The sequence below is a fragment of the Onthophagus taurus genome, chromosome 7, assembly GCF_036711975.1.
Source record: "Onthophagus taurus isolate NC chromosome 7, IU_Otau_3.0, whole genome shotgun sequence".
NCBI classification, from domain to species: domain Eukaryota; kingdom Metazoa; phylum Arthropoda; class Insecta; order Coleoptera; family Scarabaeidae; genus Onthophagus; species Onthophagus taurus.
In genome coordinates, this window is record NC_091972.1 from 12,820,056 (window position 1) to 12,844,651 (window position 24,596).

The window sequence follows — 24,596 nt, forward strand, 5'->3', positions numbered from 1 at the left end:
ACAATAAATAATAAGAGATGATTTTTATTGCAAAAGTATATAAGTTACGATATTTCCCTACAATTGAGTTCACATCGTTTCATCATCACTGGTGAACGCAAAAATGTATCTACCTAACATGATGATAGTAGTAGGGCTGCTTGTTTTGGTATGTTTACTCGCTCTAAATATCTATTTTATACGTATGTTAATTCAAATTTATTTGATTTTATAGTATGGATGTCTGGAAACCAGAGGTAAACCATCAAACGGAGAAGTGCAAAACATAATGTTATTTTTCCAAATCATTATTTTTTCGTAGCTTACCTTGGCCAGGATGGCATGCTCAACAGACCATATACGCGTGAAGATATGATTCGGGGTTTACAAGGAATCACAGTTGTTGATGTAGGCGATCCAAGTAAGTAGATATGTGTGTGGGTTGAATTTTTTATTTTGCGCAACGTACGGTAGAATATCAATAAAGATTAAACAATGTTTAAACGAAAATTTTTTAAACAGATGTGCACATCTTCAAAATTTTTTTATTTATTTATAATTATGAAAGAATTATATAAAAGACGTCAAAATAAATGGTGTGAATACGTTGAATTTTTTACACATTTAAGTTACGATAATAAAACTCAACATATTCACATATTTAACAATAAGATATTTGGCCATTAATTTAATGTAACAGAATATTCTGGAAAACTCCATGGAAGTAGATATAAAATAACAAAATTGTGCAATTTACTAAAAAACGGCGTTTCTTTGATTTATTCTGCCGTACGTCGTACAAAAATATATTTCATCATCATCCTCATTATTCCAAAACTATTCGTGAATATCCAGTAAAGCTTTCTAAAGCTGGCAGATTTAAATTAAGCGGCTGTTAATAAATTTATAGTTTATTATGAAGTGATTTAATTGACGGAAGTGAGTGCTAAATGTGAATGAAATTAAATCAACAAAATCTGATATCAAATCCCAAAATAGGATGTGAGCTAAGTATAATTTTTATATATCATTTTTTGAATCTAATCAAACACAACAAAAAGGAAATTGGATTACTTAACATTTACTAAATCGTTGCCTAAAATCGGTATAAAGTTTTGAATTTCGCATTTTAAACGTTAAAGTATAATAGTGTTTTGTTTATTAAAATCGTTTCTGAAACAAAAGGTAAGTATAGCCTATTTTAATATATCATCACTTCAACATAGGGAAAATAAGGAAAATAATCAAGAAATTAAAGAAAGAAACAGGCTTGAATCATCTCCTTCTATTGTTTCAGAAAAAAGTATTGCAATAGAAGACGATCGTCAATATGTCTGTATGACAAGATCCCTTGACCCTAAGACTGCAATGCAATGTATTCAACCGTTCGCAAGATATTCAGCGACATTAAACAAAGATTATTGCCTTTCTATCAAATACATTTTAAATAACAACACGATATGTATTCCCTTTAGTGATACCACAAAAATTTTTATAAACAATGAAGGAATTTGTGTTTCTCACGATCACAGCAAAGTTCTAATATTAGACATAGAAAAGTATCACGAATTATGTAATATTTACCCATGGCAACATCAATACACATATTTAAAACCATCGCTGGTTCCTGTTAATTCATTGGGATGTGTTAATCAAAACGTAGGAGCTTGCCAATTTATGTTACGAAATCAAAAAGAACATAGTAAGAAGAAAAAAAGTTAAAACCGAACGAAAATTTGAGCTATCCCTTAATTATCTTAATTAATCAAATCTAGGTGTCAATAAAATTAATAATTCATTTTGATTAAAACCATAAAACCATAATTCAAGTGTATTCTAGAAAGCATAAAGATAGATATTCTGGTTTGTTGCAGACGACGCAATCGTATTAAAAGATAGAATCGAGTACGTCTGCCCAAAGGAGAATTTAACATTAAAAATGAGCGACCGATGTACGAGAGATTCTCAACGATACGAAGCAAAAGACCTTAAAGACTATTGCAAATCAGTGCGGTATGCACACAAAGAAGGAAAACTCTGTATTCCAGCAAACACAACAACCATAGTGGAGATAATCAACGCAAATTTGTGTGTAACTAATGATGGAACGGAAGCTTTGTATGCCGATGAAATTCAGTACGAAACTATTTGTGGAAGACTTCCATGGGACTTTAAATACATTTATTGGTCGCCACATTTGCGAAAAGGAACGATGCATCAATTGGGATGCAGCCCAAAGTCTCATCGGTACTGTGCGTTTCGAGCGATTGTTAACACACCGTCTTTGTCTAAATTAACCGAGGATAAAATTATTATTAGCCACGCGCCTCAAGATGAAACCAAAAAATCCCTTCTCGGGCAAAAGCTTCTAAACATTTCTGGATCCTTCAATCAAGAACATACTCATATCTACAATATCAATAAAACGATAATTGGGAATATTGATATATCCGAAGAAGAACTTAAAAAAATTAATTTATCCAATTCTACATGATATACAACTTGATATTCACCTTCATATTGTTTATAATTAACAAAATAAATGGATAGATGGTGAAGAATGCGTGTTTTCTATTAATTTTCTTATTCGAAATCCATTTCGTTCACGTAGTGATGAGTCCAAGTGTACAACAGCGCTAATTTTAGTGATTCGTTCCAGGCTTGAATGTTCTTTACGATGGTAACCAGTTTTACGGATGCCCAAGGGATTCCAACAGAGGAACCTGGTCTTGCAAAAGATTTGTACCAGCATCAGATGATATTATACACCAATTTGATCCAAATATGGGATTAAACGATGAAACCCAATCGGATGCTGTTGTTAAACCTAACGAGGAGGCATCGGACCAACAAACTGGTCTACGTTTAGGCCTATATCAGAAAGACGTTGACGTTGATACACCTGTAAGAGCAATGTTTAACCCTACTTCAATATTTAACGATGAATCAATGGGAATAATACAAAGCTACGAATCTCCGAGCATTATATCCCAGTCTGCACAACTAGGTTCTAACGTTCAAAGTCAAAATTTTGAGAACAATCCATCTCTACTTTTTAATCAAAACATTGCAAACGCCAACTATGGAGGTTACATACAACAACCCGCTTTCAACCAACAAGACTTATCGAATGGTTACGATACTCCTCTATATTATGGATCTGCTACTCTTTCAAAGACGAGTGCCGATGAAGAGGCACCCACACAATCTCAAAATAATGATGTCTTGGCAGATGAAGAAGTATTTGCGCGAATTGGAAATGTTGCCACAACCATAAATAGGGGTTACAACATTGGAACTCATTATAATCCAGTTTATATGCAACAATTTGCACAAGCCAATGGAAAAGGTGGTGGTGGTGGCGGAAATGCCCAAACACAAGTTTATAATAACTCGCCATCTAAAAGGAGGTATGATGAAGTTGAAGCACGGTTTGGTGGATTTCCATCAAGAATCATGAATTTAGGCAACACTGATACAAGCGATGTTGAAGTAACCAACATTATAGCAAATTCATTTAATAAAGACAGTGAGAAAAAGACGAATATTATTGACAGTTTTAAAGGTTAATTTATGTTAAATGAGCGAAGAGCAATAAAAGCTTATGATATAAATACACATGTTTGTTTACGAATTTAAATTCTTCATCCCATAACATTTTCTTTATAAATTTGGATAACATTATAGATTAATAATGTGCAATGAACATTTGGATCATCTAATAACAAACAATGGAACACGAGAGATAGTGAAGTAATATTTCCTTTCAGATCGACGCGATTTCGTAGTCGACGATAAGCGTTATAAATGTCGTCGATCAATATTCGATACCAACCAACGGACTTGGGAATGTCACCCAACCAGTAACTTTTTAAGAAATATAAAACCGTTAACGTCAAGTGGATTGAGGATTTTCGTAACCGAATAACGTTGCGATTTGGACGATTTTTTGTTTGGGATATGAAATAAAACGCTAAACTATAACAAAAGCATTTGATTTCACATGAAATTCATATACTAAACTAATCGAACTATTTCACTTAAAAAAATTACCTACTAGAAAATAAAGAAATATATTTAATTTCCAGTTTCAGCACCGTCACAATTGATTCATGGTCAAAAGTATGTCTGCAAAATTGCTGATGGTTATTCTAATGAATGGAACTGCGTCCTCCCAATGTTAGGGAGAAGTGCCCATAAACTTTTTCGAAACGAACCTGTTGTATATAATAGATTTGCACCATATGGCGGAAATAGTATTTTACAAAACTTTCAAAATGTAAATACACCTTATTCACAGATTTGGGGAAATATGATGGAACCCATGCTATATAAAAACAACGAACGATTATTTAGGAATCGGAAAAAAAAGGGATTTAGTGATGATTTTATGGACAGCCTTATGAAAAAAGTCGAAAACTACAAAAAATTTGTTTCAAAAAAACTTAAAAAAGAAGAAATATATTACGGTAAAACATGGGTAGGAAAGCAGACATCGCATGGCAACGTCCATCAGCAAGCTATTATCGGCAATGGAGGATACATGTCCAGTAACATTAAAAAACATCGATACTCAAGAACACATCCAATTAAGCAAGGGTGAGTGAAGAATTTCAAAAAAAATATACTATAATGAGTCGAACTAGGACTTACTTGTAGCAGAAGTAACAAAAATCAAGAAGTTACAGAACCAAAAAGTAAAGATGGATCAAATAACGATTAATAATATAATAATATGATGAAGAGCACATACAAATATTGATGACATAAGTAAAAATAGATAAGATAAGAATAGAACATAAGGATTTTTTTGTTAATGATACATATCATTAGGTATTAAGAGTACCCACGATCTTTATACTTAAAATACCAAAAATATTTCCCACATTCCCCGGTATATCTGAAATGATCGAGTAGTTCTTAAATCATACTCAATTAATTCAGATTAGCCACCTAATAAGCACTTTTATAACCAAGATCGTGACTACCAATAATACTTCGTACTTGTGATCATTTCAATAAGATATGATTACAACACAGTACTAAATAAAATGAAATAATTTAGTCAACTTTGCTGAAATCTTTGAAACAAAAAGTGTATTTTTCTATTAAACTAGATTAACTACTTTATAATCTAAAAAGTGTTGAATACGTGAAGATCGCGAGTGATTGCCCAAATGTTTCGTTCGGTGTTAACTCCAACGCATTACAAAACATAATCGGACATAAGCGATAACGAAACTATTGATTATAACCCCCTCTTTTTATTTGCAGTGCCTACAGCACATTTAATGAGATATAACGACGAGGATCCATTCCTTAGAATTCATCAATCAATTGACTTTAACGGGATAAATCAAGAGGCAGGTGTAGATAGTGGTGCGGAAGATATTTTACAATCTATCTCACCTTCTGGGGATATTATTCAAAGTATAGGAGGCGGTGCAACAAACGGTGTTGGTGTGGGAGCACGATCAAATGGTGGTGGTGGTTATAGTTCTAATTTTGGAATTGATCAAGCATCTAATGCAAGAGGATACCCTTCCAGTTCTGGTAGCTTATTAGCATCTAGTGGAAGTAGATATGCTTCAAATTCCGCAGGAGTTTTTGGTTCTAGTCAAAATCAATATAACCAATACTCTGGAGCTGCAATGGGATCTAGTGGAAACGGATTCAGTTCTGCGGGGTTAGGAACTACCGCAAGTAGAAATACTTTTACTCCGGGAGGTGTTGCTACTACTGGTATTAATACATATAATTACGGAAGAGACGTTGGGTCTACGGGATATGGATATAATTACGGGTTTGGAAGAGTCCCAAATAATAATTTTGGAGGATATCCAACATCAAGCGAGACGTTAGTATCGGGATACGGAGCTGGTTCTAGTTCTTCATCTGCTGGTTATTCCGGATTGATTCACAACAAATTTATTAATCAAGCCGATAAGGGATTGAGTGAAACTCATATTCCCCATACTGTAGTTGGAACAAATACTGCGCAAGCTGCAGGGGGTATTAATAGTGATGTTAACGTTGGACTTTTATCAAACACGAATGCAGCTATGATTAGCCAATCCGCAGGAACGTATGGAGCTAGTGCTAAAAATAGCATAAGTGGGGGTTCTGAATCTAATTTTAATTACAATACAGGCTACATGAAACCAGTCGCCCCAACAACCGTACAGACACAACCACCAGCTATAAATTCTTTGCCATCTTTACAAACACCTCCTGGAAGATTTAGTGGAAGTGTTCAACCATATCCTTATGGAAGTGCATCCTTAGGGAGCCATATACAATATCCCGGCACTTCTATGGCAGCAATAAACCAAGCTTACAAGGAGACTATGGAAAAGTCACATCATGCAACGCAAGCGACTTCATCAGCGTTTGGAGCTTCCATAGAAAACAAATTTAGTGGTTATAACCAACATAGTGGTGGTATTCAACAAAATGGAATTGCATCCTTAGGTCGAAGTATACAACACCCAGATGCCTCCATTGCAGCAATGAAGGCCGCAGCTGCAGTAACACAAACTCACTTAAACACTAACCAATTATATAAGGAAGCCAAGGAAAAGGCACTCCATAGTGCGCAAGTTGTTTCGGCATTAGGAGCATCTAAGGAATCTCAAATTGGTGGTCATATTCAACAAGCACAAGGCAACAATATTATACAGTCCATAAGATCCGATGAATCTGCAGAAGATTTAGGTATTATACAGTCAAATCAAGCTGATGCAAGTGCTCTACAAGCCAATCACAAAACGGCTTCCGATGGTTATGCGGCTGCAGGAAATTATAACGGTAATGCTGTTGGTGTCGCCACAATGGATTCAAGCGCAATTGCTAATAGCGCAAACTCATTCATCGCAGCAAACACGGCATTGGACTCCAGTGCTATGATTAGCCAGGGAAATTCTATGGACTCTTCTTCTAGCAATTCTAATCTTATCGCTCAAGAAAATTCGGCTATGGATTCAAGCATATCAGGATCCAACTCTATCAGCCGAGGAAGCTTAAATATGGACGCAAGTGCTAATTCTAATGCTAATTCTATTTCTCAAAATAGTTTATCGGCTGATGTAAGCGGTTCCAGTGCCAACTTGGAAGCACAAAATGCTTTGGGCAATGATTTAAATGCAGCTAATTCTATAAATCAAGCTCGCTCAGAATCAGATTCCAGTTCTTTAAGTGCAACAGCAGTGAATCAAGTAAATTCACCTATGAATTCTGGAAGCTCAAGTGGTAACAACATGAACGAAAAGAATTATGCGCCAGATCCTCTTACCGCAAACTTTATTGGCGGTATTTTAGGTTCCAATAAACCAAGTGGACAAGGATTTGGAAATCCTCTTCAAAATATGGTTAATTCTTTGACTGCCGACATAGGTAAATCGACTGCTGGAGGAATTGCAAATAACATGGGGATGGCAAACGCATTCGCTGCATCAGCTTTGTCTAATATGCCGTCCGAACATAACATGAATCAAGATGGTTCACAAATGAACATTGGCAACGTTTCCGAGAAAAAGACCCGCGTGAGAAATGTTATAAAAGGTTCCTTTAATAGAAGTGACACCAAAAAGAAAAATATCATCGGCAGTTTTCAATGATACGCATATTTTGTATGTATGTATACGAAAGTAAGAATAAATTACTACTAGTTGAATTTTCTCTTTTTATTTACGTGTAACATCCCTTACAAAAAAAAAGAAGATTGTTCAACTTTATCACATCGTAATTTACCATTCGCCGCCAAAACGAAAAATGACTTTATAAAAATGTGAGTAATAGTATGCTTTGTTCCAGGACAAATTGTGTACGCCCATAATAAATTTTACATGTGCCACCACTTGCAACAACCACAATATCATTGGATGTGTATGGAAATTGTGGATCCGATTACCAAATACGAGGGATTTTACAGACCTGACAACTACCATGGAACACTAAATTCTGTTAATTTTAATCCCTATTACCCACAACTTAGAATGTTACACCCTTACGTTCAAAGATCTCAAAATGACGATGTCAGTTCCGAAATGGAAAATAATGGTGCGTCACCCGATGATGACAGACCTCAATTACGCATGCTTGATGATGTTGATGCTACAAATCTTTTTCCTCAAGAAATGCCGAGCCAAAGCATTGGCGGTGTAAGCGAAACAAAAACTACTGTTAATAACGTTATTTCAGATTCTTTTAATACAAAAAACAATGTTGTATCAAACGTTATCGGTTCTTTTAATGACCAAGACGATTACGACGATGATGAGGAGGATTACCCGATAGCAGCAAGGTATTGGCGACGTCGTCGCCATCCTGGACGGAGTAGAAGATATCGCCCGCGATTTAGGCGTTATAGTGATTATTAAATGTAATAAAGAAAATTTAAGAGAGTTGTTGTATTATTTCCGCTTACCGTCTGGCACAATCGTTCCTCAACTCATCGAACATACTTTTCACGTTATTCACACTTATTTCGTTTTTATTAATTATTTCGTGTAATTGTTACAACAGGTTATAGGTCACCATACCGAACTTTTGCTCCATCAGTAAACCCTGGAAACTACCGATTAGGACCTAACAACGATTATTATGGACCATATGCACCAGGTAAAAGATTTATTTTATTTTTTTTTAATAATTAACCTTTCTTGAGTCAAATTTAAAATGATTATGTTTCCATTGCAATTATTTATGCATAAATATTCATAGATATTTCAGGACAAGAGGGTTGGAAACTTGATAAATTGAGTTGATTAAGTCATAAAAAATTCTAAAAACTTATATATAACAAATTTCTTTTCGGAAAGTTTAGTCTATATAGTGTTTGTGATGTGTGCTTTCAAAAGAGGTGTGATGAAGTGCTAATATCTGTCTATCGTTCCAGGCCAACAAATGGCATCTGTGGCCGATGGCAGATATTGCACGAGCTGCGATCAGTTAAACTCAGGATTGTGGAACCAACCATCACCAAAGCTTATAGGATACATTGTAGTGCCCGTATATAAAAAAACTCAATTAAGACAATCGCTTTGTTCGACGTTTCCAAGAAGTTGTTTAGGAATTCAAAACAATCTTTCTCCAACAAAGAATTATCTACGATCTCAACCCAATTATTTAGCGCAGGGTGTTCGAAATAATCCTCCCGCAATACCAATGAATTATCGACAAGATCAATCAAATTATCTTCCTTTTACTGCATCAATAATGAACAATCGAGCAATCCTACAGAACTATCCAATATCACAAAAACCTTATCTAGGAGACATCCAACCAACTTCTCCAGGGATTAGATATCCTACAAGTCAACCAAATTATGAGTATCAACCAACATCTTTATCGTTCAACAGAGTTAGAAATGAATTACTTAAAAGATATCGTCAACCATCTTCTTTAACATCCACGATGCCAAATGGATTGTCGAGATTTACACCACAGTATACCGAATTTCCACAACAAAATCTTCGGCCATCTTCCTTAACATCTACGATGCCAATTGGGTTGTCGAGATATACACCACAGTATACCGAATTTCCACAGCAAAATCTTCGTCCATCTTCTTTAACATCCGCGATGCCAATTGGATTGTCGAGATATACACCACAGTATACCGAATTTCCACAGCAAACACCATGCTCCCAGTCAAAATTACAAACACCTCCTGTAATCAATCAAAACAATAATATGGATTCTTTTGCTGCTAATAATTATAATACTATGTTGCCACCAAATAGAGATGTGTTACTTCCTAGTATTGGAAACGCACGCGAAAACATAAACGTAAACATGGGATATGATCCTCAAAGAAATAGTATACAACAGTTTGGAAACGATCAACCATTACCATCATTGACAAGTACTCAAAATCAACAAAGTGATTATGGATCTAATTCATTTTCAAATGGGCAGCAAAACAATCAAGATAATGTACCATCAAATTTAGTAGCATCAAATACGATGAATTATGATAGCGTAAATCAATTTGGATATGGCGCAAGCACTTCAAACGATCTTGATCAAACAAAACCTAACGGAGACTCTAACTTTGCGTCTTCTTTCGATTCAGTATCTAAAAGCATCGATACTTCCAATTCGGATGTCGGAAGTTCAGCCTTAGGTTATGATAGTGCAAAGGATAATGCTCAAATGGAACAAGTTGTGAACCCAAATGACGATTCGGTGAAGATACAACAAGCATCTCAAGGCATGGATAATATTCAAAATCAAGTTGTTTCGGGACAAGATGACGCAAAACTTCAACAAGCCGAAAATGTTATTAATAATGGAGATGCATCGCAAGATTTATTACAAAATGCGTCACAAGATTTATCACAAGATTCATCGAGTGATGCACCAAAGAAACCTAATTTAGAATTGAACGATGATAAACATTTTGCGCAAGCGTCGATTGGTAGAGGTATCAAACAACATCAAATACTTAATGTGGATAAAATAGATAAAAAAGCAAAGCGCGCAATGCAAGCAACTATTGGTTCAAACAATGTACAAAATCAAATAGTCAATTATCATGATGCTGATATTCCTGTATCAAACGATATGAGTATGCAAAATGATATGCCAATGAATCAAGATGATGCTGATACAAAACTTCAAGATAATAGTGGAGCGGGTGATGTTGCGAATAGAATACATGATATCCGAACAAACATTAATTTCGGATCAAATATTGGAAATCGGTACGAACCTGTTTACATGCAACAATTCGCAAATTCTGGATCTGACGCACCAAATGGAGGAGCCGGTAACATGATGAGTCAAGCATACAACAAGCAACCGTAAACACATTAATTTTGACATTAAATTAAATATATTTTGTTGTAATTCATAAATAATTGAATAAAAATAATTCTGACAACTGCCAATTTTCTTTTAGTCAACTAAACAAGCATTATGTGTTTTGACGTTTTTAATAATAATAATCTCTTCTTTTAGGGCCTCTTACTCGAAGGTGTAGATATCCAGGTTACTTTCAATGCTTGCTCTTAAGTTATCAGAACAATCCTTACAATCGGCCAATATTCGATTCTCCCCAAAACAGGATGTTAGACGATGAAGATGCAAACCTGCGGTTTGGTGGATTTGGCGTTCAACAAGCTGCTTCGGGAACTGGCAATGTTCAAAACCAAAATATTAACCGCGGTATGGCTTATGATGCAAGTAATGTGGGCATCATGAAAGCACAAGCTGATCAAGATCTATCGAATATGCTACAACAAAGTGGTTTCGGAAGCAAAAACCTTGCATCAGATACATTCCAACAAGCTGCTAGTGGACAAGGAAATGTACAAAGCCAAAACATTAAACGCAGAAATGATTTTGCAGCAAGCAGTTTGTCTGCACTCCCTGGCCAATCGAGCCAAGCACTATCAGATTTACTACAACAAAGCGTTCGTGGTATGGGGGCCGCTAACGATATTTCTGCACAACAAGGAGTAGGGCAGGGTGATGTACAAAGTCAACTGCTTAAACAATCACTAGCAGATTATATAAAACAAAACGCTGGTGTTGGTGGAAGAGGTTTTCAACAAGCAATTATAGGAAATTATAATAATCAAAATCAACTAGCTGGAAGAGCACTATCAGATAACCCAAATAATCATGGTTTAGCAAACGATTTCTTTGCACAACAAGCAGCTTCAGGAGTAGGAAATGTACAAAATCAAATAATTAGGCGACTCCTAGCAGATTCCCTACAACAAAATGCTAATGGTTTCGGCATGGGAAATGATGCACAACAAGCAATTGTAGGACACAAGAACAATCAAAACCAATTGCTTCGAAAAACATATGATCAAGTAGCATTACAAGGTGCTTTAGCTCAACAGGATGTTGCCAGTTTAATGAACGCACAAGCTGACCAACCACTATTAGATTTAATGCAACAAAGCGGACGCGGTTTTAATTTGGGACACGATGCACAACAAGCAATTATAGGAAACAGGAACAATCAAAACCAACAATTTCGTAAAACATTTGATCAAATAGCATTACAAGGTGCTTTAGCTCAACAGGATGTTGCCAGTTTAATGAACGCACAAGCTGACCAACCGCTATTAGATTTAATGCAACAAAGCGGACGCGGTTTTAATTTGGGACACGATGCACAACAAGCAATTATAGGGAACAAGAATAATCAAAACCAACAATTTCGTAAAGCATTTGATCAAGTAGCATTACAAAGTGCTTTAGCTCAACAGGATGTTGCCAATTTAATGAGCGCACAAGCTGATCAACCGTTATTAGATTTAATGCAACAAAGCGGACAGGGTTTTAATTTAGGAAGCGATGCACAACAAGCAATTATAGGGAACGCGAATAATCAAAACCAAGGATTTCGTAAAGCATTTGATCAAGTAGCATTACAAAGTGCTTTAGCTCAGCAAGATGTTTCCAATTTAATGAACGCACAAGCTGATCAACCGTTATTAGATTTAATACAACAAAGCGGACAGGGTTTTAATTTAGGAAGCGATGCACAACAAGCAATTATAGGGAACAAAAATAATCAAAACCAAGCATTTCGTAAATCATTTGATCAAGTAGCATTACAGAGTGCTTTAGCTCAGCAAGATGTTTCCAATTTAATGAACGCACAAGCTGATCAAGTGCTATTAGATTTAATAGCACAAAGCGGTCAGGGATTTGGTATGGGACAGGATGCGCGCCAACAAGCAATTCTAGGACATGGAAATAACCAAAATCAAGTTAAGAGAAGGCCTATGGACTATGCAGCATTACAGGGTGCTTTTGCGCAACAGGATATGTCTAGTTCAATGAACGCACAAGCTGATCAACCACTATCTGATTTAATACAACAAAATGGACTTGGTTCTAATATGGGAAACGATGCTGTGCAACAAGCAGCCATAGGAAACGGAAATAATCAAAATCAACTTTTTAGAAAAAGAAATTTTGCCATGGATAATTTAATAAATTCCTTAAACGATGATTTCCCAGGCGGAAATGACTATTCAGGATATCGCGTTCAACAAGCAGCGTCTGGTGTAGGCAATGTTCAAAATCAAGCAATACACGACGAAGATAATCTAAACGCTTTATTACAAAACCAAGCTTTAAACGATGAAGAAATGTTATTTAATCTAGGTTTTAATGGTAATATCGGTGCAACAACTAATCCCCCACCACAACCAATCGCATATCAGCCATATCAGCCATATCCCACTTACAAACAAGTTCCTATTATAGTAAGTAAACCTGTACTAGCAGATGCTCCAAATGCAAGAATCCAACAAGCGGCACAAGGCGTAGGTAACGTACAAAATCAAAATCTAAGACTACTGAGTGATGAAGATGCGGAAGCTCGATTTGCATTCAATCCCTATAGTCCACCACCCAGTGAAGGTATTAGAGCTCAACAAGGAATTCAAGGAAGAGGAAATACACAAAACGAAATTATTAACAAAGGAATAGTTTTTAATGACGAAGATATGGGGGGAAATTTTTATGGTTTGCCCTCGGGAGTACAACAAGCCGCTCGGGGACTTAATAATGTTCAAAGTCAGGGTGTCAGAGGCTACACGAATGGTATGAAAGTTCAGCAAGGAGCGCAAGGAGTAGGAAATGTTCAAAGACAAGCCATCAATAATGATATGCCAAGCAACGGTTTCGGTTATGGTTATGGCTATTCTCCCATGGGTGGTCCAGTTAGAGCTCAACAAGCTGCTTCGGGAACCGGTAACGTTCAAAGCCAAAGCATTAATGACGAGGACGGACTATTCAATGATGAAGATGTAAACAATGCAGTTGCCAATCTTCGTATTGGTCCTCCACAAAATACCGCTAAGAAAGCACTTAATGCGCAACAAGCAGCAAAAGGAGTAGGCAATGTTCAAAATCAAGTTATAAACAAATATGAGACAGAGAATGCAGGTTTTGGCGGAGAAGGAGGTTTTGGTGGGTCAGGAGGTTTTGGTGGGCCAGGAGGTTTTGGTGGGCCAGGAGGTTTTGGTAGACCAAGCGGACCTTTCGCGGGACCAGGTGCCAGACCTCCAAGATTCGGCGGAGGACCTGGATTTGGTGGAGGACCAGGAGGTTGTTCTGGTTGTTATGGTATGGGTGGTGGTGGTGGTATCGTTGGAGGTGGAGGCGTTCCGGGACCAGCCTTTGCCGGAAAAGGCTTTGGTGGTGGAGGTTATGGTGGTGGAGGTTTTGGTGGTGGAGGCTTTGGTGGCGGAGCCTATGGCGGCGGAGCTTATGGAGGCGGAGGAGACTCTGATGAAAAATACCAACAAGCGGCGAATGGAGTCGGAAATGTTCAAGATCAAACAGTGGCAAGAAGAAAAGTGATTAACGACGAAGATTTTCAAGCGGGATTTTTGGTAAAATAAAATAAGTTATTTAGATGTATTTCATGTAGCAATGACAATAAAAACGATAATAAATAATTCATCTTTTTCTGAAAACAAAAAAATAAAATAAATAAAATACATTTGTAAATAAAAGTCTAAATAAAAATTCGAAATAAATCTGTACCTGAAGTGATTAACAATGTTATAATAATCCATAAACCTACGAAGCAGTTTGTCAAAAAAATGCTTAGAATGCTGTTCCACATCTTCTGATTTATTATCTATTACAACCCATCAAGTTTAATAATTTTGTGAGCAGGGAAATAAATAACAGAAATGACCTTAAAGATACTAACATCCCAGTCTTGTTGATCATGTTCACAACCATCTCATTCTTTTAGTGTACATGACCACTGAACTCTGCTTTTGTACTCTCACAAATTACACCAGCTTGAAGCACTCAATCATCTGATTTTGATCTGGTCCATATTGTGGAAGATAACTGTTCATAACTCTTGACGAATTTGAGATTTTTTTTGGAGATTCCCCGCTCTTGATCGAACTTGTAAGGAGCGAATTATCCCGTGATTAAGAGCAGATTAAAGGAATTTAACATATTAAAGGAAGTTTCTCTACCTTCTATTAGGGAAATTAAATTACCTTATTACATGTGTTAAAATCTTTTTAAGGATTTTTTTATTGATTCTTATTTATTTCTTTTTTTAATTATTTTCTTAATTAAATAAGGTCCCTACTTTTCGCAACAAGAAGCGAAAAATACTTTCCAACAATTATTAGAGAATAGCATAATCCACTTCAAGACGGCGCGGTTGTAAATTCATAACATATGAAAATAAAAATGGTTTAAATGATTAGATTCATTCCACTGTACAAAAATATAAAACAATATACTTTAAATAAATTGAATTCAATTTAAATCTTTTTCTTCCGCATAGATCAAAATCATAAACCGTCTCAATACTAAATCTTCAAAAAAAATTTAGCCAACAAATTTATAACATCAATTATAAGAAAATTAGTATCAAAATTAATACTGTTTAAACATATCACAGAATCAAAATCCAATTTTCTTTAGTACCTACACCTTTTCGTTTAATGAACATTTAGTATTAAACAGTTTACTCTGTATCAAAATCGGTATCATATCAAAATAGCTACAATATACTCCACTATTTAAATTTTTTGGAAAATTACTTTGGGTCGATATTAAAAATTTTATTACAATTGACAATAAGTGTTTCAATCATGAGAATGTCACAGGTGATGTCTGGAATGCAAGAATCAGTCGATTCTGGTGGACCAATTAAAGTTGGTGCGAACACAGTGGCCAAATTGTGTGGCGTCATTTTATTAACAGAAGAAAATGATGCCACTCTATCAAAAAAACACAAATAGAAATAAAATACTAAAATTAAACACTACTTATATACTTACTTTGCCAAGTGCTTTATCATAAACATTAATGTGTCATAATGAGCTTTGGGAAGACCTTTCAATGAGAAGATTATAGACGAAATTTGTAAATCTACGTTTTTGTGCTCTAAAAAGTATTAAAAGATTATAAAGGAAATTTGAAATGGATGAAAAATGCTTACGAATTGCATCAATAAGTCGTGGATGAACTTGGAATGTAATTAAAGGAATTGGTAGCAGTCTTAAATATAATTTTAAAGCTCCTGTTATCACATTTATATTTGGATATTTTGAAAGACTCAAATCAGCTTTTTCTCCATCTAAAATCATAAAGATTAAAAAATAAAACTAGTCATTAAAGAAAAGTATTAATTAACCTTTATCAAGGGCCATTTTAATGGCATCAATTTCTTCATAAAACCCACTCAAACGATAAATTCCTTCAACTTGAAGACCCCTTTCTTCAACTTCTGCGACACATTTCGTTAAAACAAAAGGTAATTCGGAACCGTGAGCTGTGAGCAACGTTGTTAGTTCAATTCCAAAAACACCTCTTAAGTATTTTAAATCGGGCACACAATCATTTGGAAATTTTTCTGAACATCTAGCTATTTTATAATGGTTAGTTATCACATAAAAATAATTTAAATACTGACTTACTATGAGCAATCATTCCGCAATCATCACATTTGACACCTTGAGCAGTAAATCCCCACAAGAAATTTCCGCAAAGTTCACACCAATTTAATCCTTTGAAAGTAGTTATTTTAAAAATATGAGATTTTTCGATTTTTGGTGGTTGTGGGTTGAGTATTTGTTGTGGAAGCGGGATGTCATCTGTACCGGACGTTGTTAAAAACGATGATTTATAATTATTATTCCTAAAAAAAAGAAAAAAGAGTGTAAATAAACTATGTATTAAAAATTCTATGAAAATTAATAATTATTAATAACTTACATTTTCATATCTACTAAACGATTTCAATACAAGTTAACTTACAAAACATTTTGAATAGTAATGGATTGGCGTAGAGGTGTCGCGTTTAGAAAGCGTGATTATCCGTCGAAAATGAATTCAAAAATACGTGTTAGCGCGCGTGAAAGTTTTTAAAAGGCGAGATGTAACCCGCTGTTTATGGTCCGTGAATGAATTACTGATGAATCTAATTTTTAGTTTCCTAATTACTGATTTATTTATATTTGGGACACGTCACGTGATCCTGCCCACTCAAACTATGGCTCTTCACTCGATCCAGGAATGAAGCCATGTCTCTACACTAATCCTCCCCTCAACAATTACACACCCTCACCCTTGGAACAATCTTCCTAAGAAAACTCTATAATGGTTTACACCATTTAATGTAAAATATTCTGCAGACTTAAATAACAGAGACTTTAAAAACAAATTAAGAATCTTTGAAATATGGGTCCAGCGCAAGATATATAGACGAATGCAAGATGGTGCTGGAATGTGGAGAATAAGAATGAATCGCTAATTGATCCAGATTATAGATTATAGTGCGGACATAGTACAACTTGTAAAAACATACCATGGCAGGGAGTCAAAGAAGTAAAGAGAATTGTAGAATGGGACAGAGAGTTCCTCTAGCTCTCTGTCCCATTCTGTCAGAGCTAGAGGAAGACCAAAGAAACGATGGAAGGATAATGTAATGGAAGACGATAGGACGCTTAGTTGATGAGTCAAAGTATTTATTAGATAATTAATTAATTTATAATATGTCATTTAATTATAGGAGACTATAACATATGTCTTAATGAAAACTCCAAAATCAAAGAAAATTTCTTATCTATTATGTTAGAACATGGACTTAAACCAGTCTTTAGTCAACCATCGGGTGTAAATGGAAGATGTACATATTTTTGTATTTATAAATACATTTACAGAGGTTGTCATAAAAAATACAGTAAAGTGGCATCTAGATGACCATCTGGCGCAATTGACAACAATTATTCTTGAATGTAAAACCGAAAAGAATAAACATATAAAAATAAGACTAATAAATAAAGGAAGAACATTACATAAGTGAATTAAAAAATAGTTATTGGGCAATAATAAAAGATCAAAACACTGATGCGCAAACAAGTTATACAAAGTTTCATCGAATAATTACATTGTGTTATCAGTCTGCTTTTCGAGAAATAACAATAAAAAAGAAAACGTGTACTATCAATACTAAAATTCAGATGATCTAAGAAAGATGAAAAACAGTAACGAAAGAAAAGAAATACAAAGAATTGTATCAAATAAAAAACGTGAGTTTAGAAGACTGTTAGATAATACAACAAAAAGAAGCTTATAAACAATTTATGATGAATTCAGAAAATAAAATAACTGCTGCCTGGAATATAGTGAAGCAAGAAACTGAAAAAACAAGGCGCAAGAAAGAAAATAATTCTCTTCTGGGCGCAAATGATCTAAATCAATTTTTTTTAAACTCACTATCACTATTAATATGGAAATAAAAGATCCTATTGGGTTTGAGAAAATTGAAGAAGGAATGCAACTAGAAGAAATTGGAGAATAAGTAGAAAATATAATCAAAAATTTGAATAAGACAAATACAAAAGATGTTTATGGGATGACAACGAAACTAATTCAGAACATAGAACCAACAATAAGGGAAGTATAATGTATATTATTAAACAAATGCTTAAGAGAGGGAACTTTTCCAAATGAATTAAAGTATGTTGAAGTCATTCCTACTCAAAAACCAGGGGATCGAAATGATAAAAGTAAATATGGATTAATATCAATAGTATCAACACAGACACCAACAGAAAAAATCAACAATGACAGCACTTCTTCCTGTAATTCAAAACGTAATAGCTGCTTTTGATATGCAAGATTACACGCAAGTAACCTTCTGTGATCTTAGCAAGGCTTTTGATTCTGTAGACTATAATATTCTCTTGAAAAAAATAAAAAAAATCGGTATAAAAGAAAACGGGAAAGAACTAATCGGTTCTTATCTTCATAATAGACAGAAACAGGTTTAGTGGAATCAAACAATATCTAATTGGAGGAAGGTTGAAATTGGAGTACCACAGAGCCCCTTTTTATTCTTATTGTACAGCACTGACTTGCCTCAAAATATACAGGCGGACTTTATGTGCCTATATACTGATGACACCTCTTTCATAAATACTTCAAAAGATTTTCAGGACCTAGATCAAAAGACTAAAAAGATTAGATGCAGCCAATAATTGGTTCAAATCGAATTATTTACACTTAAACAGGAAAAAAACTCCTTTTATACGAGAAAATCACAAGAGATAAAAATCGAACGACAACATTTCTAGTATAACAGTGTAACATTATATGAAACCCTTCCTTGAGGTGATCACATAAAATTAAAAAAGAAATTAGCGAGTTCACTGTATTGCCAGAGAGTGGTGTCAAAAATATTGGCAATAAGGATTTTGAAGCAGCTACGATACAGGGAAAGCTGTAGAGGACACTTTAAGAGTATAAACATTTTAACAATACCATGTTGTATTCTCGCTTGCCTCCAGCATGTACACTAACAGAAAGAAACATAATTCAAGAATAACATTGTGGCCTAAAAATCAATGATTTTTGTTTAATCGATAGGAAATGACCCAAAAAAGACGTTAATACTAAAAAAAAGTGCGGAAAAGTGTAGAACATACCAAAAAATCACTTTAAAGTTTCGATGTGACGTCACATTTTGTGAGGTTATAAGAAATGTTAACCATGTATTTTCATATTAAATCCTTACCTAATTATTTAATTTGTAACCACGCACAAAATAAGTCTAATAAACTTAAAAGTAAAGTTATTTGCACTAAACTTGTTGAGATTACAACTAATATTTTCGGAAGAAATATATGTTGGTATTTGTAAATTTCGAAAAAGCCATCTAGCGGATTTCTTTCGAACTACTCAAAATTCCAAAACTTATTTTATTAATCGGGGGTAAATACACAAGAGCTTGACTTTTAATCGGATAATTTTATTTTTACACGAAAGTTTTGTTACCATGGAAATAACTCGAAATCAAAAGCATGATAAAATCGCGACAGCTTTAGCTGGAGCGATTTTATCTTTTGATTTTGATTGAGAGTTATTTCCAAAGGGTAACAAAACTTGAGTGAATTAAAAATAAAATTATCCTGATTTAAAATCAAGCTCGAGCGTATTTTAGGGAGATTAATACACGACAATTGCACAATTTATCGACAATTTTTAATTATTTATTAACTATTTTTGACTTAATTATAGTTGTCAAAAATGTGACAGGTAAACAAAAGTATATATATGGTAGTCGCGTTTTAATCAGTTATAAAATATCACGTGTGATTTATTCGGGGGTAAATACACAAGAGCTTGACTTTTAATCGGATAATTTTATTTTTACACGAAAGTTTTGTTACCATGGAAATAACTCGAAATCAAAAGCATGATAAAATCGCGACAGCTTTAGCTGGAGCGATTTTATCTTTTGATTTTGATTGAGAGTTATTTCCAAAGGGTAACAAAACTTGAGTGAATTAAAAATAAAATTATCCTGATTTAAAATAAAGCTCGAGCGTATTTTAGGGAGATTAATACACGAGGATTGCACAATTCATCGACAATTTTTAATTATTTATTAAGTATTTTTGACTTAATTATAGTTGTCAAAAATGTGACAGGTAACCAAAGTATATATATGGTAGTCGCGTTTTTATCAGTTATAAAATATCACGTGTGATTTATTCAGTTGAAAAACCTAGGTAACTTTTATCCACTTAAAAAATCACGTTATTGGTCGAAATTTTAAACGATCGTTACTCTGATTGGTTGTATATTATTGGAGTGCATTAATCAGTTGAAAAACCTAGGTAACTTTTATCCACTTAAAAAATCACGTTATTGGTCGAAATTTTAAACGATCGTTACTCTGATTGGTTGTATATTATTGGAGTGCATTAATCGGGGGTAAATACACAAGAGCTTGACTTTTAATCGGATAATTTTATTTTTACACGAAAGTTTTGTTACCATGGAAATAACTCGAAATCAAAAGCATGATAAAATCGCGACAGCTTTAGCTGGAGCGATTTTATCTTTTGATTTTGATTGAGAGTTATTTCCAAAGGGTAACAAAACTTGAGTGAATTAAAAATAAAATTATCCTGATTTAAAATCAAGCTCGAGCGTATTTTAGGGCGATTAATACACGACAATTGCACAATTTATCGACAATTTTTAATTATTTATTAACTATTTTTGACTTAATTATAGTTGTCAAAAATGTGACAGGTAAACAAAAGTATATATATGGTAGTCGCGTTTTTATCAGTTATAAAATATCACGTGTGATTTATTCAGTTGAAAAACCTAGGTAACTTTTATCCACTTAGAAATTCACGTTATTGGTCGAAATTTTAAACGATCGTTACTCTGATTGGTTGTATATTATTGGAGTGCATTAATCTTTTTTAATTCTTCACTAATCTGAATGAAACTTCGTATTTGACGCATATGTCCTTCCATTTCAGCTATAAATTGGAGGTTTTAATATTCTCCAGCCACAAAGAAGTTTGAAATTTACAAATTTAAAATTCAATTTCCAAAATTAAAATCGTTCGAAATCTAATAAATTAGGTGTAGCTGAAACTGATCTTCCCGTTTTGGATGGTTTAGAAAGAATATTAAGTTTTAAAAGAATTATGAGCAACTAAAAATTAACTGTCAATTGAATTGAGGTTATGTTTCTTAGTGAGGTAAAACCTGTCTTATATCTAATATATTTATATATTTTTTCTTCTCTAAGATATTAAATTACCATGTTTTTTGTGCATTTTAGAAATAAAGATTGTTATACTTACTTAAGATGATTTTTTGATAAAGCCCTCAATTTCCTTTTATTCAAGGTCATATAAGGACTTTCCAGATAATTAGCTGTTGGTAGTCTTTCAAGCATATGAGGAACTTTTAATTCCAAGTACATTGTGATTAATCCATCAGCAACTAAGGATCTAACACAGTCATAGCGTTTTTCTCGGACATATAATCCATATTTTGGGTCATAAAAAAGTTTATAATGATGAATTTTATCATTGAATCTAAAAAAAAAACATGTTGTAGTAGAACTAAAGCGTTTTGTAGAAATTAGATAATGAGATAACAAGGATAAAAATTTGTTAATCAAAATCAAGGAAAACCTTGAATATTTGAAAATTTTATAAAATAGTAATGATAATTTTAGAAATAATCTAACGCAAACAAAATGAAATCTAAAAGTAAATATAATCACTCCTTAAAATGAATAATTTGATTGTAGTTAAAAAAAATTTGTTTTTATTTACTTACTTTAAACTTAAAGTGTGAAATTCTCCATTAGCACATCTACTACTTCTTACCAAATAAGCCCCATCAGGATGGGGTTTTAATAAATTATTAGCTAATGTGTGTGAGATGGAACCATGATAATCTCGACCAAGATAATTTGGTGTATTTTGTAAAACATCTTCGCAAATAATTGGAATTGGAACTGGAGCACATAGTTGCATACGATACACTAAAAAAAGAAAAATCAAATTAAACCAATATTTAAGGTAAATATGAAAGATAATATACATGGAACATAAAAAAAAGATTCTGGATATAAATAATTACACCGTTTTGATAGGTAATTTTGTTTTATAGATAAATCGTTAAATACTCCAACCCCAACCATGTTATTATAAAGAAATTCTAGTGTAGCAATTGAAGGAAAAAATTAAATAGGTGTTCTTACAATCACTCTTCCAAACTGAATGTACTGGTGAATCGGCCTCCATTCCCAACATTATCTTATCAAGCATAACGCGTCTTGTTACGTATTTAAATACAATCTTTTCCAGGTAGGGAAATTAAACAAGATATTGTTTCTTTCTATGAAAACCCCTTCAAGGCTTGGAAGTGAAATGTAAACACTTGTTGACAGGCGACACTACAAAATCTGTACAAAAACGCATGCGCTTTAAGCAAATCATAAATTATTTCGACATATTTATAATATACATAAGTATTAGTACCTAAATATTGTATTTCAAATTAAATTATGAAAAGGAAAACAGGTTTATTATATGTATATTTAAAGAGGTTAAGACAAGGAATAGGATACTTCTTGTGTGAAGCCACTAATACTTTCATCGGCCGTTAGATCCGTTAGATGGCACAATAGTAGTGTAATGAATTTATAATTATTTGAAACGTTAAAATTTCAAAAAACGTCAATTTAATTCAATTTTTTAGGAGTTTCTAAATGATTGACATTAAAAAAACCTAAACAAATTTCTTTTTTCGTATGATTTAAGCATAAATTAATTAATTTTCGCAAAGAAGACGACGTTTTATAAAACTGACATTTAATTTTGACAAATTGTTGTGAAGTTGGTTACAGTTAGTAACAATGAATTTGTGTCACATTGACGTTTAACCTTTATTCAAAAATTTATTTAAAAAATAAATTTATGAAATCAATTTCAATAGTCGTGGACAAAGTATGTATAGTATTCTACTCGCATATAATGAGCTATTATTCACTCAGGTTAATTATGCCTGAATAACTTAACTTTTATATGCTCATATAATAATATACTATTAAATGAAATTAAAAGTTATTACGCTGCGTTTAGCAATCTATACACTGTGTTAATTAATTATCGTACCCGACGTCATCATTGTAAGTATGCAACCAATATCACAGTATAGGTATTGCAATACGCGATTTGCGATATTGGTTGTATACTTGCAATAATGACGTCGGGTACGATAATTAATTAACGCACTGTACAATGAATTAATAGAATAGGTGATGTGTTCATAATATCTTAGCAGCAATATTACAGACAATAGGAACCTCCACGAAGACGCAAAACATATATGACATGTTTAAGACTATTATGACATTCGCGATAGAAACAAGAGCTGAAAATATTACCAAAAAAAGAATCCTGAGAACAGCGAAGATAAAACATTAAGGTCATTAACAGGATACACCTAAAAGAAGCGAGGATATCAGAGAAATATCCAGGACATTGTGAGATGGGCTCACAAAAGAAGACGATAACGACAAGACCACGTTGGATTAAGTCCTCTTCTAATAGTACTTATTCTTATTCTAAAGCCAAATAAATCAAAGGAGCATTTCTAATGTTACTTCAGTAATAGTTTCAGTACAGTGAGCATTCCTAAAATTCAATAATAGCATATCGTACTACTAAAATTATAAAACCACAATTGCAACTTATGGCAGTATCTCATTGTAAAATCAGGATTTTTAGTAACGCAGTGCCATAACTACAAGTTGTGACTTGTATTTCAACAAGTATTTCACCACAAAATACGTTCTCTTCAATAAGGAAATATCGCATCTCGGTGCTAATATATGAGGGTCATGAGTTGTGACTATATAGCAGTGCATGCCGACTGTAATAAACTGTAGCAATATAGCCTTAACTTCAAATATGCAATTTTTACATTTGTGGCACTATTGCACTAGATGTGCGATATAACGATTTGGATCAAAATTTGGAAAATATAGCTCTCTAGACATTGATACCAAAGTTTACATGTTATCTGCTTTGAATAATGTACCCTCGGTTCAAAGGTGTCAGAGACTTCTTAAAAATGGGGTAAGATGATAAGCAGATACGATGTGTTGAATTGTAGATATCACCGATTGAATGGAATTCCAAAATTGCCGTGATTTGATTACACATAACCTGGTTTTAACACGAATTTAAAATAAATATTTCATCCTCTTTTTATCTGACTCATTTTAATTTGACACGATTTTTTGCATTACGTAATCACATCAGTTGTACATT

At 33.7% G+C, this 24,596-nt stretch overlaps 2 protein-coding genes across 4 annotated transcripts; one reads left to right on the forward strand and one right to left on the reverse strand.

The window, feature by feature from the left end:
- Positions 1-56: 56 nt before the first annotated feature.
- On the forward strand, positions 57-14,428 carry LOC139430888 (uncharacterized). Its single transcript, XM_071198347.1, has 5 exons — positions 57-148; positions 215-236; positions 302-400; positions 8,503-8,598; positions 10,942-14,428. The coding sequence occupies exons 1-5, from the start codon at positions 104-106 to the stop codon at positions 14,355-14,357; spliced, it is 3,678 nt and encodes a 1,225-aa protein (XP_071054448.1). The 5' UTR covers positions 57-103; the 3' UTR covers positions 14,358-14,428.
- Positions 14,429-14,979: 551 nt separating this feature from the next.
- Positions 14,980-22,724, reverse strand: LOC111420928 (Rho GTPase activating protein at 5A). 3 transcript variants are annotated; one of them, XM_071198349.1, is made up of 9 exons: positions 22,508-22,723; positions 22,360-22,401; positions 22,093-22,300; positions 21,609-21,845; positions 16,413-16,633; positions 16,130-16,360; positions 15,935-16,072; positions 15,774-15,879; positions 14,980-15,713 (listed from the first exon to the last, which is right to left on the reverse strand). In XM_071198349.1, the coding sequence occupies exons 1-9, from the start codon at positions 22,584-22,586 to the stop codon at positions 15,530-15,532; spliced, it is 1,446 nt and encodes a 481-aa protein (XP_071054450.1). In that variant the 5' UTR covers positions 22,587-22,723; the 3' UTR covers positions 14,980-15,529. The 3 variants fall into 3 exon arrangements, with proteins under 3 accessions (XP_071054450.1, XP_022909770.1, XP_071054449.1); XM_023054002.2 differs by lacking the exon at positions 22,360-22,401 and having other exon boundaries at positions 22,520-22,724; XM_071198348.1 differs by lacking the exon at positions 22,508-22,723 and having other exon boundaries at positions 22,360-22,502.
- Between the last annotated feature and the right edge of the window lie 1,872 nt (positions 22,725-24,596).

What these genes read in the sequence shown, in the direction of transcription:
- LOC139430888 (XM_071198347.1), top strand. Translation starts at nt 104, where the DNA reads ATGTATCTACCTAACATGATGATAGTAGTAGGGCTGCTTGTTTTG. An exon ending in TGGATGTCTGGAAACCAGAG is followed by an intron (nt 237 to 301) that starts GTAAACCATCAA and finishes ATTTTTTCGTAG; the next exon opens with CTTACCTTGGCCAGGATGGC. An exon ending in TGTTGATGTAGGCGATCCAA is followed by an intron (nt 401 to 8,502) that starts GTAAGTAGATAT and finishes TTGTTACAACAG; the next exon opens with GTTATAGGTCACCATACCGA.
- LOC111420928 (XM_071198349.1), bottom strand. Translation starts at nt 22,586, where the DNA reads ATGCTTGATAAGATAATGTTGGGAATGGAGGCCGATTCACCAGTACAT. An exon ending in GAGTGATTGTAAGAACACCT is followed by an intron (nt 22,402 to 22,507) that starts ATTTAATTTTTT and finishes ACCTATCAAAAC; the next exon opens with GGTGTAATTATTTATATCCA. An exon ending in TTGCGGAATGATTGCTCATA is followed by an intron (nt 16,361 to 16,412) that starts GTAAGTCAGTAT and finishes ATTATAAAATAG; the next exon opens with CTAGATGTTCAGAAAAATTT.